This window comes from Rhinoraja longicauda, chromosome 18, assembly GCF_053455715.1.
Source record: "Rhinoraja longicauda isolate Sanriku21f chromosome 18, sRhiLon1.1, whole genome shotgun sequence".
In the NCBI taxonomy this organism is placed as follows: Eukaryota; Metazoa; Chordata; class Chondrichthyes; order Rajiformes; family Arhynchobatidae; genus Rhinoraja; species Rhinoraja longicauda.
In genome coordinates this window covers 29,565,082-29,585,512 of record NC_135970.1, presented here as the reverse complement: position 1 = coordinate 29,585,512, position 20,431 = coordinate 29,565,082, and the positions used below count along the sequence as shown (strand labels likewise).

The window sequence follows — 20,431 nt, the reverse complement described above, 5'->3', positions numbered from 1 at the left end:
TCCTAAACACTAGGGACAATTTACAATCTTACCAAAGCCAATTAACCTACAAACCTGTATGTCTTGAGTGCAGAAAGAAACCGGAACTCCCGGTGAAAACCCACATGGATGCGGAGAATGTACAAACTCCGTACAGACAGCACCTGTAGTCTGGATCAAACCTGGGTCTCTGACATTCTGAGGCTGCAACTCTGCCACTGGGCCGCCCATACATACTGTCGAGTCTGCTAAAGGTTAGCATATTATTTCTTAGAAGTGTAATTGGACTCTATGCGTATGATAAAGTGACTGACTGTTGGAAGAGATAATGAGCTGCATTGGTAGTGTCAGAATAAATCGGACTATCTTGGATCCAGTGGAGGTACATTGGGACTGCAGATGTTAGAATCTTGAGCAGAACGTAGGTTCATTATTATTGACATCAGTTGGGTAACCTGAATTATCAGGGAAAAGAATGCTAAGGGTGTATACATGTCTTGTACCAAAACGTTCATTGAGTTGGGCATTAACTCTCCCAGAAACGGGAGGGGAAAGAGAGACTGCTGGAATCTTGAGCAAAACACAAAGTGCTGGAGGAACTCGGCAGTTCGGGTAACATCTGAGGTAGGAATCAACGAGGTGATGCTATGGGTCTGGACCCTTCTTCAGACTGGCACAACGTTTGTTGATACTGAGCTATGATTTTGTTTTCCTCCATGCAGCGCTATTTAATCTGATGTTGCACTAACACTTCTAGACCAATGTCTACTACTCTGTTATAACTTGGTTATACTAAGCAGCTCGTCAAGATGGGTTGGCATAGTGTTGTTCTCTAATTAACTTGAATGAAGATAGTGGCAAGACCTAAATAGGATAGAACAAAACTTTTAATTAAAAAATCATGAAAAGCTGAAAGGTCTTTGTTTATAATTGCACAGATCACAGCTGGAATGCAGTGCTGGACACCAGGTGGTGGGAAGGCCATAAGGCATAGGAGCAGAATTAAGAGATAGAGGAAGACACAAAGTGCTGGAGTAACTCAACAGGTCAGGCAGCATCTCTGGAGAAAATGGACAGGTTGGGTTGGGACCCTGCACCTCTTGAAATTTGGAATAGAGGATGGTTTTTTTTCTCCAATTTTGGAACTAATAAAGATAATTCCAACCATTTTCGCTGATTGCTGAGTTTACAATCAATGTATAGAATTTTAAATTGCAGCCGAGTTTATTGTCGATCAAGTTATAATTTTACATGATCGGTAGGAAATGATCATTGTTATATCTGTGGTCCTTAATTCCAAGAGAATTATTATTTTTCAAATCTGCTAGATTTTTGTTCCCAAAGGCTTTAAGGGATAGAGTGAGACGTCAGGAATATAAAGTTTGGTAGGGAACGCCGTACCTCATTGGATGGTGTAGGAGGTTTGAGAGGTTAAGTTCATAAGTTCCAGTAACAGAATTAGGCCATTTGGCCCATCAGGTCTACATCATTCAATCCTGGCTGGTCTATCTTTCCTTCTCAACCACATTCTGCCTTCTCCCCATAACCCCTGGCACCCATATGAATGAAGAAGCTGTCAATCTCTGCCTTAAAAACATCCATTGACTTGGCCTCCACAGCCGTCTGTGGCAGTGAATTCCACAGATTCGCCACCCTCTGACTAAAGAAAGCCACGGGTTCCTAAAGTGAACTACACTGAAGAATGAGCACATCCACCATCTTTTTATCAAAATGGATTTTAAAAAAAAGAATTCAGAGATTATCTAATCAAGTGAAATCCAGTACCAGGAAGGAATAATGTTGACCAGTCTGAAGAAGGGTCTTGACCCGAAACGTCACCCATTCCTTGTCTCCAGAGATGCTGCCAGCCCTTTGTGTCTCTCTTCAGTTTAAACCAGCATTTGCAGTTCCTTCTTACACAGGAATAATGTTTAAATTGCCATCAAAACCATGTTGGAGTTGAATCATGAACATTTTTTGGGAGATTTTCTTCTTGCGTTTGAGGCAGTAGAAGTTATGAAGCTGCTTCTGCTTCTGATGTCTCTGTTTGTTATCGTTCGCCTGACTGAGGTCAGTTGACAGGGCTCACCACGTGGAGATCGACAACGTGAACCCCTTTTGGGTGATGACATCACTTGCAAAGTCCCATCCTAATTGCCCTGTGTAGTTCTTTAGAACATTTCTGAAGGCATTTAAGAGCCAGCCATTTAGAACGGAGATGAGGAAAAACTTTTTCAGTCAGAGAGTTGAGAATATGTGGAATTCTCTGCCTCAGAAGGCAGTGGAGGCCAATTCTCTAAATGCATTCAAGAGAGAGCTAGATAGAGCTCTTAAGGATAGTGGAGTCAGGGGGTATGGGGAGAAGGCAGGAACGGGGTACTGATTGAGAATGATCTGCCATGATCACGTTGAATGGCGGTGCTGGCTCGAAGGGCTGAATGGCCTACTCCTGCACCTATTATCTATTGTCTATTACAATCGGGCAGTCCACAGTGTGCAGGCAAATGATGAAAAGAATAACGTTTAGTGCAAGATAAAATCCAGTAAAGTTCGATTAAAGATAGTCTGAGGGTCTCCAATGAGGTAGATAGCAGGTGAGGTGATAGCTCTCTCGTTGTTGGTAGGATGGTTCAGTTGCCTGATAACGGCTGGGAGAAAATCTGAAGGTGTGTGTTTTCATACTTCTGTACCTCTTGTCTAGTGGGAGAGGGGAGCAGAGGGAGTGAGTGAGACTGGTCCTTGATTATGCTGGTGGTCTTGCCGAAACAGCATGAAGCGTAGATGGAGTCAATGGAAGGGAGGTTGGTTTGCATTATGATTTGGACTGTGTCCACAATTCTCTGCAAAGTCTTGCCAATTATGGTACGGTGATGTTCCATTATCTACGAGTACTGTGTTTACAGGCCCAATATGCTGCTGCCAGTAAGAAGTTAATTGTTCTATTTTTGGTACATATGACAACTAAACACTTTCTTAAAAGTTTCCTGTTCATCTTCTATTTACCCTCATCCAGCACGGAAACAGGCCCTTCGGCCCAACTCATCCATGCCAGCCAAGAGGCCAGTCTACGCTTGATAGATGATAAGAGTATTTCCTAGATGAGTATCATAATGGATAGGCCTATTGACGTTTCAGCTCGGGGCCCTTCTTCAGACTGATTGCAGTGGGGGAGAGAAAGCTGGAAAAGTGGTGGGAGTGGGACAAATCCTGGCAAGTGATGGGTGGATACAAGTGAGTGGGGGGGGGTTGGGGTTGATTGGTAGATGGATGGACAAAGGATAGAGGTGAAAAGGAGACAAAAGGGTATTGATAAGAGATTTGAAAGAGGAGTGAAATGAAAAGTCAGGAAGGAGGATATAGGTGGAAGGAGGGGGGGGGGTGAGATAATAAGAGAATGGATCGCACTGGGATCAGGAAAGGGGGGGGAAATAGAGAGAAGAAAACGGATGAGATGGGACGTTACCTAAAATTGGAGAATCTAATGATCCGACCGTTGGGTTATAAGCTACCCAAGCGGAATATGAGGTACTATCCCTCCAGTTTGCGTGTGGCCTCATTCTGGCAATGGAGGAGGCCCAGGACAGAAAGGTCAGGATTGGAATAGGAAGGGGGGTTAAATGAATCGTGAAAAATGAAATTTCATAACTGTTTCAATCGTGGAAGATATCACAACATTTTGCCCTTTGTAGTTTGGAGGGTGGGGGGGGGGGGGGAGAGGGGAGTGTGGAAACAGGAAAAATAGGAGGGGGTGGGGGAGAAGGCGGGATTGTTGCCTATAAATGGAGAATTCAATGATCACACCATTGGGTCGTAAGCTACCCAAGCGGAATATGAGGTGCTGTTCCTCCAGTTTGCTCGGGGCAAGCAATTTGCGTCACAGCTCCTACATGGTTAAATTCTGCTCCTAAATTGGCCTTAAGTATACTTGCAAAATATCACAAGGTTCAATCTTGGCAGTTACTCAGAACATTTTTTCCCTGTATTCGCCAATCACAACGAGCGATTGTAGCAACAAACCAATTGTTGCTTTCAAATGTCTTAAACATTCTTTCCCCCCCCCCCCCCCCCCCCCCCCCCCCCCCCCCCCCCACACCATCCTCTTCTGGCTAAATTTCATGGACGACCGTGGTCTGTTATGTTTCTGCCTCTCTCCTGTGCTTAACTGGAGTACATTGAGGAGACTTGCAACATGTTGAATACTCTGCTTTTCCGTCACTTTGATTTCACTGGCAACTTGTAAGCAGCAATGAATTTTCACGTATGGATGCTGGCAATAAGTACTTCCCTTCTTCATGGCCGCTGTCCTGCACAATTCTCCTACTTTGGTGCCTCCTTTGGCTTGGAAACTTCCTCGGTTGATGACAACTTTCAGGTACAGGTCTTTTTCTAATACAGCTGTGCTATGTGTAGTTTGTCTCGTATGATATCTAGCCCACTGGGTTTTATTGGCTGTTAAGCGGCACCTCTGGTGAACATGGATGGGTGGCGTTTCGGGTGGGGACCCTTCTTCAGACTGATTGAAGGGGGGGGAGAGAAGAAAGCTGGAAAAGGGGAGAGGCAGGACAAAGAGTGGCAGGTGATAGGTCGACCCAGGCGAAAGGGGATAGGCGGAACAAAGGCCAGAGATAAGAGCAATAGGTGGGAGACGGGTTTGAAGAGTCTTTTCCCCGATGCCGCACCTGGACTCCCATCTGTTTCTGCCCTCCAACTCCTCCACCCGGCTACTTTCCTCCCCCTGGCCTCACAATCCATGACTCTTCAAACCTGTCTCACACCTTCTGTTCTTGTCACTGGCCTTTGTTCCAACCATCTGCCTGTTAAAAAAAAAAAAGCTTTCTTCTGCCTCACCCCCCCCCCCCCTAAAATACATCTCGACCTGAAACCTTACCTATCCATGATGCTGCTTGACCTGCTGAGTTACTCCTGCACTTTGTGTCCTTTCGTGTATTAACTGGCGTCTGCGTTTTTTTTTGTTTCTACTTATTAACTGTTAAATTGTATGTGTCAGGTCCATGTGTATTACAGAGGAATCAATCTGCCGTGCCCGCGAAGTCCCGATGAGATTTGCGTGGCGTTAAACTGCTCTACCTGCAGATCCCGAACAGTGAAGGCCAGTGGGCACATTGCAGACTGGTGCCTGCTAGACGGAGTGAAGGTAATTCATCTCCACTCGAACCCTCTTCATGTAAGGTAGGCGGGTTTATTGTTCGTTGTAATTCATGCCATGGTACAGGATTGCACGGCTCTGGGGAGTGTGGTAGAGCAGAGGGAACTAGGAATGCAGGCACATGGTTCCTTGAAAGTAGCGTGACAGATAGATAGGGTGGTCAAAATGGCTTTTGGCACATTGGCCTTCATCAGTATGGAGTGTAGAAGTTGGGAGGTCATGTTGCAGTTGTGTAAGACGTGGGTGAGGTATTATTTAGAGTATTGTGTTCAGTTTTGGGCACCATGTTATAGGAAAAATGTTGTCAAGCAGGGAAGGGTGCAGAGAAGATTTACGAGGATGTGGCCAGGACATCAGGCATGTTTAGCAGGTTGAAGGCACTTCCAAATACGGTCTGAAGTGCCTGAATTTCTAAGCTTGGCCCTGTAGATGGTGTTTAGTTTAGTTTAATTTAAACATACAGCGAGAAACACTGTGACTACACCGACCATCGATCACCATATAACCATATAACCATATAACAATTACAGCACGGAAACAGGCCCGTTCGGCCCTACCAGTCCACGCCGACCACTTTCTCTGACCTAGTCTCATCTACCTGCTCTCAGACCATAACCCTCCAATCCCCTCCCATCCATATGCCTATCCAATTTACTCTTAAATAATAAAATCGAGCCTGCCTCCACCACTTCCACCGGAAGCTCATTCCATACAGCCACCACCCTCTGAGTAAAGAAGTTACCCCTCATGTTACCCCTGAACTTTTGTCCCTTAATTCTGAAGTTATGTCCCCTTGTTGGAATCTTCCCCACTCTCAAAGGGAAAAGCCTACCCACGCCAACTTTGTCCGTCCCTCTTAAAATTTTAAAAACCTCTATCAAGTCCCCCCTCAACCTTCTACGCTCCAACGAATAAAGACCCAACCTGTTCAACCTCTCTCTGTAGCTTAAGTGCTGAAACCCAGGCAACATTCTAGTAAATCTCCTCTGTACCCTCTCCATTTTGTCGACATCCTTCCTATAATTTGGCGACCAGAACTGCACACCATACTCCAGATTCGGCCTCACCAATGCCCTGTACAATTTTAACATTACATCCCAACTTCTATATTCGATGCTCTGATTTATAAAGGCAAGCATACCAAACGCCTTCTTCACCACCCTATCCACATAGTTCATACTAGTTCATACTAGTTTTTATGATCTCACTTTCCCATCTACTCCCAACGCACCAGTTCCATCCTACACACCAGCACTAGTGTAGAACTACACACTAGTTCTATCCTTCACATTAGTTCTATCCTATACCATAGTTCTATCCTGCACAATAGTTATATCCTACACATTACAAGCAATTTACCCAGTGCAATTTGTCCCGGGGTGGGGGGGGGGGGGGGGGGAAACTTGCAAACTCCACACAGACAGCACCCGAAGTCAAGATCAAACCGGGGTCTCTGGTGCTGTGAGGCAAAGGCTCTCCTGCTGTTCCACTCTGCCGCCCTGTCCCTGTTAGGGGAAAGAAAACGTCCGTGATGAGAATGGAGCAACACATTCACAGGTGACCATGAACATTCAGTAAGGTCGACATTTACATCCGTGGGTGGAGTGAGATCTCAAAGTGCCATCGTTAGAAGGTCATTTGGTTTAACATTGAAGAAAATGTTAGTGCTTAGATTGCTCATTGGAGCCATTAAATAGTTCGTAAATGTGAACCATATCTTTTAAATGTTCTGATAATTTGAATATTAATCATTTACGGTTTCAGACCATTAATATTTTAAGGTACAACGTCTTGTCATATTGCTGGTGCAATTCATATCTTTGGTTCCGTAGACCAATAATCAAGTATAACATCACCTAAGAAAGACACAAAGTCCTGGAGTAACTCAGCGGGTCAGGCAGCTCCACGTGGGGGGGAGCGGTTTCTTCCCGCTCAAAGCAACTGCCATCGCAGTCGTGCCGACACTGCTGCTGACTTAGGGCAACAGCCTCAAGCTTCTCCAAGAGACGATTTTAACCATAAACAGCAAAAACATTCCAGATAAGATTTATTTTATTTTAAAGAAAAAATTGCCAATTATTTGAAAGAACAAACACATTTTCCCATGACACGATGGGAGAAAAACGAGGAATGGGCCCAACGGATCCAATTGGTCGAGTAGAAATTAAAAGACATTTGGTCAGGCACATGGATAGTAAAGGTTTAGAGGAATATGGGGAAACAGCGGGCAAATGGGATTAGCTTTGATGGGGCATCTTGATCAGCATGGAGGAGTTGGGCCCCGATTCTGCACTGTATGACCCTATGATTAATACATTAAACAGAATTTAAACAATTTATTTTAAAATGAGCTTGCATTCCTCCTTGCTTACATCCCCTACGCCACTGTGGGGAAAGAGAAAACAAACAAATTGACTGTTCAGCACTGCAGGAAATACCCTTTAAATTTGGCATTTTAAACATTATTCACTTCATTTTTAGCATCTTTTGCACACCTCCAGATTCATGCATATCTCCAGATTCAGGGATAGTTTCTTCCCAGCTGTGATCAGGCAACTGAACCATCCTATCACCAACTAGAGAGCGGTCCTGACCTACCATCTACCTCATTGGAGACCTTTGGACTCTCTTTAATCGGACTTTCCTGGACTTTATCTTACACTAAACGTTAATCCCTTTATCCTGTATCTGTACACTGTGGACGATTCGATTGCAATCATTTATAGTCTTTCCACTGGCTGGATAGCAAGCAATGAAAGGCTTTTCACTGTACCTCGGTGCATGTGACAATAATAATCTAAACTAAGCCAAATTAAACTAATAAAGATATTCGCAGACAATAAAAGAACGCAGGTGGTTTGGACAGATAGGAGAGTTAGGATGGATGTTGCAAGAGGATGCCAGAGTCAGACATTGTCCCTCTGTTGAGCAACCTATGGGGGTCACTCCTGCTACACTGCCGCCTTCAGGCAGTAAGTGAGGGTTCTTATTTTGTTACAGGTCATGCGGAGATTATTGGTCACTCTTTATGGAATCGTCGAGGGAAGCGGAGAGGTTTCGCTTTACGTTTTCACTGTTTGCGGATTTGGGAAGGCGCTCGGACGATGCATCTACCAACACCCCTCCACAACCTCCTCTGTTACCCGTCTTAAGGTAAAGCAAACAAACGCACACTGGGTTTATGTGTAGGAAGTTACGGCAGATGCTGGTTTACACCAAAGGGAGACACAAACTGCAGGTGTAACTCGACGGGTCAGGCAGCATATCTGTAGAAAAGGAATGGATGACGTTTCGGGTCAAGACCCTTCTTCAGACTCAAAACCCTTCTGAAGAAGGGTCTCAACCCAAAACATCACCGATTTCTATTTCACCAGAGATGCTGCCTGACCCGTTGAGTTACTCCAGCTTTTTGACTCCCTATCCAGTCCACCGGGGTTAGTTGTAATTGAGAGAGGTTTGGGTGGAGGGAGGGATGGGGTGAATGGAACACTTTACTAATAAACGTAACTAAGTTGCGTATAGGAGCAAAGAGGTCCTTCTGCAGTTGTACAGGGCCCTAGTGAGACCGCACCTGGAGTACTGTGTGCAGTTTTGGTCTCTAAATTTGAGGAAGGATATTCTTGCTATTGAGGGCGTGCAGCATAGGTTTACTAGGTTAATTCCCGGAATGACTGTCATATGTTGAAAGACTGGAGCGACTAGGCTTGTATACACTGGAATTTAGAAGGATTAGAGGGGTTCTTATCGAAACGTATAAGATTATTAAGGGGTTGGACATGTTAGAGGCAGGAAACATGTTCCCAATGTTGGGGGAGTCCAGAACAAGGGGCCACAGGTTAAGAATAAGGGGTAGGCCATTTAGAACGGAGATGAGGAAAAACGTTTTCAGTCAGAGAGTTGTGAATCTGTGGAATTCTCTGCCTCAGAAGGCAGTGGAGGCCAATTCTCTGAATGCATTCAAGAGAGAGCTGGATAGAGCTCTTAAGGATAGCGGAGTCAGGGGGTATGGGGAGAAGGCAGGAACGGGGTACTGATTGAGAATGATCAGCCATGATCACATTGAATGGCGGTGCTGGCTCGAAGGGCCGAATGGCCTACTCCTGCACCTATTGTCTATTGTCTATTCTAACAAGAAACATGAAGGGGTAGAGCTTTAGAGTTACAACATGGACATCGGACCTTCGGCTCACCGTGTCCGTACACTAACACTTTCCTACACACTAGTGACAATTTACAATTTACAGAAGCCAATTAACCTAAAACCTGTACGTCTTTGGAGCACACGGAGGAAACCCACACGGTCACAGGAAGAAGGTACAAACTCCACACAGACAGCACCCATAGTCAGGATCGAACCCGGGCTTCTGGCACTGTAAGGCAGCAACTCTACCACTGCGCCACCGTGCCGCCCTAAATAGGGTGAATGCACAGAGTTTTTTTACCCTGAGTAGCTGGATACGAAAACAAAAAGATAAATAAGAGGGGGAGATAGATCATCCATGATTGAATGGCAGAGTAGACTTGATGGGCTGAATGCCTAATTCTGCTTCTATTACATGATATGCTTACGATGATACGGGTGAGATTTAATACGAACCAGACGGGTAACTTTATCACTCGGGCAAGATGCCAGGTGTCAGCCTGGCACGATGTTTTTTTTTGTTATTTCAATAACTTTTACCTTCAACATTACCAAGGGCTAACTTCTAGGCAGCACAGTGGCACAGCTCGTGGAGCTGCTGCCTCCACAGTGTTCGTTTGATCTTGACCTCGGGTGCTGTCTCCGTGTGGGTTTTGCACGTTCTCCCTGTGACCGTGAGGGTTTCCTCTGGTTTCCCTCCCACATCCCAAAGGCGTGCGGGTTTGTAGGTTGATTGGCCCTCTGTAAATTGCCCCCTGGTGTGTAGGGGGGGTGGGATGAGAAAGTGGGATCACGTAGAACTAGTGTGAACGGGTGACCGATGGTCGGCGTGGACTCGGTGGGTCGAAATGGCTGTTTCTCTTAAACTAAAATTAAAATTAAGTGCAGGCAATACTTCAAAGTAAAGCAATGGAAAGTTTTCTTCCATCACTGTCGTTTAATAGTTTCCATCCAGCCTATTTTAAATGACGTAAATCAACACTTTTTAAAAAAATGACTCGGGCGAGCAGTGAATCATTTTGGGTGCAGCATTATTAGGCCAGAGAACTAGACCAAATGTCTGACCGTTAGGTTCATGTTTAATTAAATCAGTGGAGTTTGTTGCAACTGTTTAAGTTAATCTTGTGTTGTGGATGTGGAAAAGAAGCTTCACTTGATCGTGACAAATGCCCAAGTATGGACAGCCTGCTGATATTGTTACATCCCTTTGAGCTGTTTATTGGAAGTTTGAAGGACGCACAGGGAGTATGATTCAGTGATTGTATGAAGCACTGCCTTATAAAGGGAGGCTCGCCATTTGCTCAACAAGAAACGTTTTAACTTGGACGTGTTTGGCACAAAACATTGTGGGTCGAAAGGCCCATTCCTGTTCTGCACCGTTCTATGATCTATGATGAAGGACAAATATTGTGTGATCAGGCAATCAAACTCCTTCCTTTGGAGAAAAAAGAGGTGGCATGGTGGCACAGTGGTAGAGTTGCTGCCTTACAGCACCAGGGACCCAGGTTCAATCCTGACCTCGGGTGCTGTCTGTACGGAGTTTGTACAATCTCGCCATGACCGCGTGGGTTTTCTCTGGGTGCTCCGGTTTCCTACCACACTCCAAAGACGTGCGGGTTTGTAGGTTAATTGGCTTCGGTAAAACCGTAAACTGCCCCTAATGTGTAGGATAGGGCTAGTGTATGGTAATCATCGGTTGATGCGGACTCAGCGAGCCGAAGGGCCTGTATCTCTAAATTAAACTAAAAAGAAGGTTTGTAGGTGAATTGGCCGCTGTAAATTCCCCCCAAATGTGTAGGGAGTGGATGAGAAAGTGAGATAACATAGAACTAGTGTGAACAGGTGATTGAAGGTCAGCGTGGACTCGAAGGGCCTGTTTTTATGCTGTGTCTCTAAACCATAGTAAGAATCAGTGTGATCAGGTGATCGGTGGCTGCATCGACTCAGTGGGCCGAAGGGCCTATTTCCATTTGTATCTTTCAATCAATCAATCAAAGAAGGGCTTAGTGACCAAGAACAACAATCAGACTGCGTGCGCATCCAGCACACTGTTGTTTGGATTCAGAGTCAATCTTTCATTTAATTTTTTCTCTTGCCACAGGGTGCCTCAGAATTGCATGGCTACTTATAACCTGACTGTGTACGAGAGGAATGGAGATGTTCTCAGATGTCGCTATGGACTGCGGGAAAGGCGGGAGTGTGCCCACTGTGCCCAGCATCATTTCCTCAACTTGGATCAGGTAGACTGAGCTACAGTTTCACAGATACAGCGTGTCTAGGAGCAAAATGGAAAGACCACGTGGAGTTGGTGTCCAAAGTCATAGAGTCACACAGTGTGGAAACAGGCCCAACTTGCCCACACCGGCCAACATGTCCCAGCTACACTAATCCACCTGCCAGCATTTGGTCCATATCCTTCCAATCCTGTCCTATCCATGTAACTGTCTAACTGCTTCTTAAATGTTGGGATAGTCCCTGCCTCAACTACCTCCTCCGGCAGCTTGTTCCATACATCCACCACCCTTTGTGTGAAAAATTTACCCCTCAGATTCCTATTAAATCTTTTTCCCTTCATCTTAAACCTGGCGTCCTGGTGCCATCACAATAATCTGGAGCTCAATGCTCTCAAGACAGTGGAACTAATTGTAGACTTTCGAAGAGATCCCCCTCCCCTCCCCGCACTCACCATCAACAACACCACAGTCACATCTGTGGAGTCATTTAAGTTCCTTGGAACCATCATCTCCAGGGACCTTAAATGGGGGGCCACCATCGACTCCACAGTCAAAAAGGCCCAACAGAGGATGTACTTCCTGCGGCAACTGAAGAAACACAATCTGCCACAGGCAATTCTATACTGCTATCATTGAGTCCGTCCTCACCTTCTCCATCATTGTCTGGTTTGGCTCAGCCACCAAGCACGACATCCGGAGGCTGCAACGGATCGTTCGCACAGCTGAGAAGGTTGTTGGCTGCAACCTTCCCCCCATTGGCGAACTGTACACTACAAGGGCCAGGAAGCGAGTGGGCAAGATCATCTCTGACCCCTCTCAGCCTGGCCACAAACTCTTCGAAGCACTTCCCTCTGGAAGGCGACTCCGGACTGTCAAAGCAGCCACAGCCAGACATAAAAACAGCTTTTTTCCACGAGGGATAGTTCTACTCAATAACCAAAGTCTGTAGTCTGGTTTATTTTCACCCACTTGTTTAGACTGTAATGTTGTATCCTTATTGTTTTGATGTGGTTATGCTTTATTCTTAATTGTTAACTGTATGTTTGTGTTGTCATTTGTGAGCGGAGCACCAAGGCACATTCCTTGTATATGCATACTTGGCCAATTATTCATTCATTCATTCATTCATTCATTCATTCATTCATTCATTCATGTCCTCTGGCCCTCAATTCACCTAATCTGGACAAGAACCTCTGTGCATCTACCTGATCTATTCTCATGCTCTTGTACACCTCTATAAGATAACCCCTCATCCTCCTGCCAAGGAAGAGAGTCCCAGGCTACTCAAACGCTGCCTGTAGCTCAGACCCTCTAGTCCTGGCAACATCCTCATCAATCTTCTCTGTACCCTTTGCAGTTTAACAACATCTTTCCTATAACACAATGCCCAGAACTGAACACAATACTCTAAATGTCTCATACCATTGTCTTATACAACTGCCACATGACCTTCCAACTTCTATAAATACTCTGGCTGATGAAGGCCAATGTGCTTCTCTGGGTGCTGTAAGTAACGGCCAATTTATTAAAACAAGTGCACACTGGTGCGCACCAGTCTAAGCTGATCTCCCAAATGTGACTTTGGTACAATTTTTATCATCTCAGACGGCAAGATTACTCAGAAACTTGACAGTAAAATTAGGTCTTATTTACAGAAACTTAACTAACAATAAAACAAGGTCTTGCACACAAACTTGATAAACAGTAAAACAAGGTCTGAATGACAGAAACCAGATTAACAATAAAACAAATTCGTGCACAGAAACTTGACAAACAGTAAAACGAGGTCTTGCACAGAATGGAACTCAGAAATAATGAATAGGTGACAAACAGAATGAGATGATTATCCACTAATCTAACTTAGTTGACAGTAGGTCCAATTTTCTGTTACAACGATGGGTGCACGCTATAATATAATCAATGACGTTCCTGAAACTTGGGTGCCATCACTGCTGTTTTCCATGTCTCTACTTTTAGGCTTTGTTGTTCCCTCTCACCACATTAGCACTATCCACATCCCTACTTACTAGTTATTAGCCTTCACAATTTTTACTCTATAACAGCGTGGAAACAGGCCCTTCAGCCCACCGAGTCCATGTTGATCATCGATCACCCGTTCACACTAGTTTTACGTTAGCCCACTTTCCCCATGCACTCCCTACACGCCAGCAGCAATTTACAGAGGGCCAATTAACCTACAAACCCATATGTCTTTGGGACATGGGAAGAAACCAGAACACCTGGAGAAAACCCACCTGGTCACAGGGAGAACATACAAACTCCACACACATACAGCACCCGAGGTCAGGGTTGAACCCGGGTGTCTGGCGCTGTAAGGCAGTAGCTCTACCAGCTGCGCCACTGTGACGCCCAGTGGGCACAGCATTCCGAAGCTCCAGTTTAAACTGATCTTTTAAAAGGCCACATTTGTTTTGTGTATCATTGATTTTTTTTCTCCCCTCCCTGGTGATTGTCTCGAGAGCAGAATTACTTGAACTGAAGGTAATTTGGATTGGAGTTATTTTATTATCTGGCAGCTTCTTGGCACTGTTGTAACTTTTACATTCCTGCATCCTTGTGTTGATGAATTTTGAGTTGAATCTGGCTCAGGTTGAGAGTAGTGCCTCTGTACCCATGGCCCTGCTCAAAGCCTTATGGAAGGACCCTTCAGAAGCCGGATAACAGAGGGGACGAAGCTGTTCCTGAGTCCGGAGTTGCACAGTTACAAGCTTCTGTACGGAATCTGGTACAGTGCACACCACCAGACTCATAAATAGATTCTTCGCCTCTGTTATCAGACTTCTGAACGGTCCTTATCATATCATATCATATCATATATATACAGCCGGAAACAGGCCTTTTCGGCCCACCAAGTCCGTGCCGCCCAGCGATCCCCGTACATTAACACTATCCTACACCCACTAGGGACAATTTTTACATTTTACCCAGCCAATTAACCTACATACCTGTACGTCTTTGGAGTGTGGGAGGAAACCGAAGATCTCGGAGAAAACCCACGCAGGTCACGGGGAGAACGTACAAACTCCTTACAGTGCAGCACCCGTAGTCAGGATCGAACCCGAGTCTCCGGCGCTGCATTCGCTGTAAAGCAGCAACTCTACCGCTGCGCTATGTCCTTCTATAAGCTAAGGTACTGTCCGATTCACCTCTACCCCATTGCGGACATTGGCCTTGTCAATGGAACTCGTGCGCTACAATGCTGAGAACTATATTCTGCACTCTGTATCTTCCCCTTTGCTCTGCCTATTGTAAATGAGTTTGGCTTGATTATATTTAGGTATAATATTATCTGATTTGATTGGATGGCAGGCAAAACAAAGCTTGACGCTGTACATCGGTACACGTGACAATAATAAACCTAAACTGAAACCTAAAGTGTTTGTACTTCCTTCATCTTTGCAGAAAAACTGTGTCCTTCATTACAATCGGCTTGGAACTAAAGGAGCATACTTCTTGGAACTGATGATTGAAGAGTATCCAAGAGATACAATTCTCCTGACTCACGGTGATGGGACACAGACCGTCTATCCTGCTTTTGAAGAGGTTTCCTCCACTCAAAGCATTAAAGCTTTGAGTTCCATCCCCATGCAATTTGTTATCATTGGTAAGCATCCCACCGCCACCACTGCCACCACCAAGGTTATTTAGAGTCATAGAGCACCGAAACAGGCCTTTCGGCCCAACTTGTCCATGCCGACCCATGTCCACATCTACACTAGTCTCACCTGCATGCGTTTTCTCTCCATTTACTTTTCCTCTCCATTTACCTGCCCAGATTTGTTTTTTGGCTCAGTTTTCGTTTACTTTAATGTCATGTGTACTGAGGTACAGTGAAAAGCTTTTGTTGCATGCTGACCAGTCAGTGGAAAGACTATAAATGATTACAATCGAGCCATCCATAGAAAATATTTTTTATTACCTGCCTCAACAACCTCCACTGGCAGCTCGATCCATATCCCCATCACCCTCAATGTGAAAACATGCCACTATTAAATCTTTCCCCTCATGTTTCTTATCATCATATCATATCATATATATACAGCCGGAAACAGGCCTTTTCGGCCCTCCAAGTCCGTGCCGCCCAGTGATCCCCGCACACTAACACTATCCTACACCCACTAGGGACAATTTTTACATTTACCCAGCCAATTAATCTACATACCTGTACGTCTTTGGAGTGTGGGAGGAAACCGAAGATCTCGGAGAAAACCCACGCAGGTCACGGGGAGAACGTACAAACTCCTTACAGTGCAGCACCCGTAGTCAGGATCGAACCTGAGTCTCCGGCGCTGCATTCGCTGTAAAGCAGCAACTCTACCGCTGCGCTACCGTGCCGCCTTTCTGCTCCTTTCGTGGAGGTTCCTCCAGGTGGAAACACATGTGCGAGATTCTACTGTGTAGGAGGTATCCATGCAAGGATCTAGGCCCGAAACCAGCTCTGTCCTAGTCTGTCCTCTCCACATGCACCAAAGGTCAGGGACAAGAGGGTCAGCTCCATGGTCCCTCTCTGAGACCAGAATCGCCTATCGCCACCGCTGACCCGGGTTCAATCCGGACCTTGGGTGCTGTATGTGTGGAGTTTGCAAGTTTCCTCCGGGTGCTCAGGTTTCCTTCCACATCTCAGTGCCTTGCGTGTTTGTAGGTTAATTGTCCCTCTGTAAATTGCCCCTCGTGTGTGGGGAGTGGATGAGAAAGTGGGATAACATAGGACCAGTGTGAACAGGTGATCGATGGTCGGCATGAACTCAGTGGGCTAAAGGGCCTGTTTCCCAGTTGTATCTCCCAATTAGAAACTAAACTCTAAACTAAACTCTAAACTAAACTCTAAACTAAACTAGAAGCTAAACTAGAAGCTAAACTAGAAGCTAAACTAGAAGCTAAACTAGAAGCTAAACTAGAAGCTAAACTAGAAGCTAAACTAGAAGCTAAACTTAAAACACAAACTTAAAACACAAACTTAAAACACAAACTTAAAACACAAACTTAAAACACAAATTTAAACACAAACTTAAAACACAAACTTAAAACACAAACTTAAAACGCAAACTTGAAACACAAAACTGAAACCGAGCTAAGCCTGTCTTTTCTTTCTTGCAGTGGACAACGCTATATCAGAATGTGCGTTTGGAATCGTTCGCCCATTGCTTGTTCATCCAACACCTCCCAATGGAGCAAGAATATATGCTTCAAATTATGATGAGATTAACTTCACAATAAATGCCATCAGCATAGATGAAAGGTATCCCATTCACCGGTAATGCTGCGAATGATATAGATTGTCTACCTGAGCCAGCAGTGTCACCCACTCTTGGTTTTGGCCTCACAGTTATGGAATCCTCAGTTAAACTGAATCATTTCTCAGTTCATCTGGTTAAGAATTTTATAGATGATACCTGGACTACCTTTCATTCAAAGTCCTTTTGTCGTTTCAGGCTAAACCAAGTCTTGTAGATGGATCATCAAGGGTGCCCATGCAAATCCAACACCACTTACCTCAAATACTTACAATGTATTTACCTCAAGTGCTGAGGAACGTGAAGTTAGCACAGGATTTGTGTTCATTATTTTCTATGTGGCCCAGCTTCATAATGAAACTGGGCAGCATTTTGTCAGGGGGGTGGCACAGCTGGTACAGCAGCTGCCTCACAGCACCAGATACCTGTGTTCGATCCCGACCTTGAGTGCTGTCTGTGTGTGCAGTTTGCACATTCTCCCTGTGACCAGGTAGGTTTCCTCCGGATGCAGAATGGTCCTGGCACGAAACGTCACCTATCCATGTTCCCCAGAGTTAGAAACCAAATGCTGGAGTAACACAGTAGATCAGGCTGGAGAAACGGAAAACGTGATGTTTTGGGTTAAGACCCTTCTTCAGACCCATCTGAAGAAGGGTCTTGATCCGAAATGTCACCTGCTCCCTTTCTCCGGAGATGCTGTCTGACCCGTTGAGTTACTCCAGCACTTTGTGTCTTTTTTTCAACAAAGTATTCAGGTTTTAGAGAAACACTGTTTTCATTTTCTTTAACGCAAATAGTTGGGTTTGGTTATTGAAGCCTTGTAATATTCAGTGAAAAGTTAGGAACTAAAAAAAGCCATGCTAAAATACCATTGGCTCTATCAAAAGCGTTCCATCCGGAGAGATTGATCAACAACTTCCCACCTATATCCTAGGACGTGGTGCACTTTCTATTGTTTTTCATTATCAATCCATTCTATTAGTCCTGCCATTTAAGAGACTCCACCTTAACCGCAATAACAATGGAAATCTTTAAATATCGAGAGCTAAGGGGCACTCCTTACTCCTTCTTTTCCATTCTATGTTCTCCACAGGATCACCGCCTTTACAATCGTGGGTCCACGTGGGTTACGCAAGTCCGATACGTGGAGCTTGGATGGCAGATTTGTGTCGGTGAATGTTACCTGGTCAGTCGGTGCACACAATGTCCCAAAACAAGTCCCGGTGTGCTTTCTCTCAACAACGTCTTCGGGGTAAATGTCTACCTTAGTGGAGGGGCCATTGTCAGACTGAAGTCAACATCATCATATTAGTTTAGTTTATTATTGTCACGTGTGCCATGGCTGCTATGAACCGGTCCTGCTGAGCCGGATGGTCACATCGCACAGTGAACCGGCACAGATCGACTGCACTTTATTCTGTTTAAAACTGTTAAAATTTGTATAAATTAATACTGACTAGCTAATTCATTTATTGCATCGTATGGGAGGCGCATTCCCAATCTCATTGTACCCCTGTACAATGACAATAAAGATGTATTGTATTGTATTGTATTGTAGAGTGAAAGGCTTTTTGTTGCCTGTTATCCAGTCAGTGGAAAGACAATACATGATTACAATGAAGTGTATAGATACAGGATAAAGGGGATAACGTTAATTGCAAGGTAAAGTCCGATTAAAGTTTAGTTAAATTTATTGTCACGTGTACTGAGGTAGAGTGAAATGATTTTTTTTGTTTGCTGCTATTTAGTCAGCAAAAAGACTACACATGGTTACAGTGAAGTCCGATTAAAGATAGTCCAAGGGTCTCCAGTGAGGGAGCTCAGGGCCGCTACCTAGTTGGTGATAGGATGGTTCAGTTGTCTTGTAATGCATTCTACCAATACATTCTACCATTCTAAACACCGTATCAATCAAATAAATCAGGAGAAATTTAAATTAAAATTCAATAAGATTTGAGGCTTCATCAAAAAAGTAAGCAAATGTTTGATCGAAACGTAACTGACTCCAGGGAAATTTTGCATCGACTTTGTGAAATTGGATTTATTTTGCCATAAAACTAGGGAAATATAAACCAAGGAAAAGGGTGGCACATGGGCGTAGCGGTAGAGTTGCTGCCTCACAGCACCAGAGACCCGGGTTCGATCCTGACCACGGGTACTGTCAGTATGGAGTTTGCACGTTCTCCCTGTGACCCCGTGGGTTTCCCCCGGGTGCTCCCGGTTTCCTCCTACATTCCAAAGACGTGTAGGTTCGTAGATTAGTAGGTTTCTCTAAAACTGCCCCTGGTAGGTTGTAAAAAACTGGGATAAAATAGAACTAGTGTGAACAGGTGAACATTGGTCACCATGGACTCAGTGGGCCGAAGGGCCTGTTTCCACCCTGTATCTTTAAATTAAACACAAAACAAAAATGGCTGACCTCATCTCCTCCCACCCACAGTACATTTGAGGTGATCGATCTCCCTTTAGGTTCGACAAATTAAGCCATTGCTCTGAAGCCCCATATCTACGCTGCCCTTCCTTATTCTTGTGTAAGGAGGAACTGCAGATGCTGGTTTAAACTGAAGTAGCTCAGCGGGTCAGTCAGCATCTCTGGAAAAAAGGATATGGTGATGTTTCGGGTCGAGATCCTCCTCAGACTGACAGTCAGGAGCCCTGACACTCAGCCTGAGGAAGAACGGTCTCAACCCGAAACGTCAGCTATTCCTTTTCTCCAGAGATGCTGACTGGCCCGCTGAGTTACACCAGGCTTTTGTGTCTGTCTTCCCTATTCTTCTCTGGAATACAATTTGTTTGTAATTGTTGCTCGGCAGGATCGACTGAGGAGAAACGTTGGCCAGGAAACCAGCAGAACTGGACTCCGTACTCTTTCGCAAATTGTACCATGGGATCTTCAGTTGCGATTTAAGCTATGGGACCCATTTGCTAAACAATCAATTGCAGAATTCTCCGAGTCATTTTTTAAATCTGTAGAGTGGAGCCGAAACCATAAACATCTTGAGATGAGATTGGGTTACTGGGCTCAGTTGAATTACAATTTTTGTGACTGACATTGAGATTAATTGGGATCTTTAGTTTTAGTTTAGAGATACCATGCGGAAATAGGCCCTTCGGCCCACCAAGTCCGTGCCAACCAGCGATCCCCGTACAGTGACACTATCCCACACACTAGGGACAATTTACAATTTTACCAAAGCCAATTAACCTCCAAACCAGTACATGTTTGTGTGGGAGTGTGGGAGGAAATCCCGCGGTCACGGGGAGAACGTACCAACTCTGAACAGGCAGTGCACGTGGTCATGATCGAACTCGGGTCTAAGGCAGCAACACTACCGCCGCACCACTGTGCTGCCCCTGTGTGACACTGGGAAAATGTAGAGCAAAATAAAAACTGCCTGAATGTTAATTTTCCTTTCATTCAGATTACAGTCAGAACCAAGGTGCGTTTGGATTGTGCAGGGTACGTATTGATGAACCACATCTGGTAATTGTTTCTCAATCTAATGTCTTTAACCATGTGTTGTTACGGGAAGAGATTCTTTATACCTATTAAGTCTTCCAACATCCTGAGTATAAGAAATTGATGAGGTTGAAATTGGAGTATTGTGTTCAGTTTTGGTCACCCTGACACAGCAAGTATGCCATTAAGCTGGAA

At 44.8% G+C, this 20,431-nt stretch overlaps 1 protein-coding gene across 1 annotated transcript; it reads left to right on the top strand.

Moving 5' to 3' along the window:
- Positions 1-4,080: 4,080 nt before the first annotated feature.
- Positions 4,081-20,247, top strand: LOC144602168 (uncharacterized). Its single transcript, XM_078414905.1, has 8 exons — positions 4,081-4,351; positions 4,988-5,169; positions 8,147-8,299; positions 11,389-11,527; positions 14,945-15,146; positions 16,640-16,781; positions 17,870-18,028; positions 20,199-20,247. Exons 1-8 carry the CDS (start codon positions 4,226-4,228, stop codon positions 20,245-20,247), a joined length of 1,152 nt encoding a protein of 383 aa, XP_078271031.1. The 5' UTR covers positions 4,081-4,225.
- The last annotated feature ends 184 nt before the right edge of the window (positions 20,248-20,431 follow it).

Excerpts from the sequence above, each read along its gene's own strand:
- LOC144602168 (XM_078414905.1), top strand. The coding sequence starts at position 4,226 with ATGAATTTTCACGTATGGATGCTGGCAATAAGTACTTCCCTTCTTCAT. Across the intron at positions 16,782-17,869 it reads GCCATCAGCATAGATGAAAG|GATCACCGCCTTTACAATCG; the intron begins GTATCCCATTCA and ends TGTTCTCCACAG. Across the intron at positions 18,029-20,198 it reads CTCTCAACAACGTCTTCGGG|ATTACAGTCAGAACCAAGGT; the intron begins GTAAATGTCTAC and ends CCTTTCATTCAG.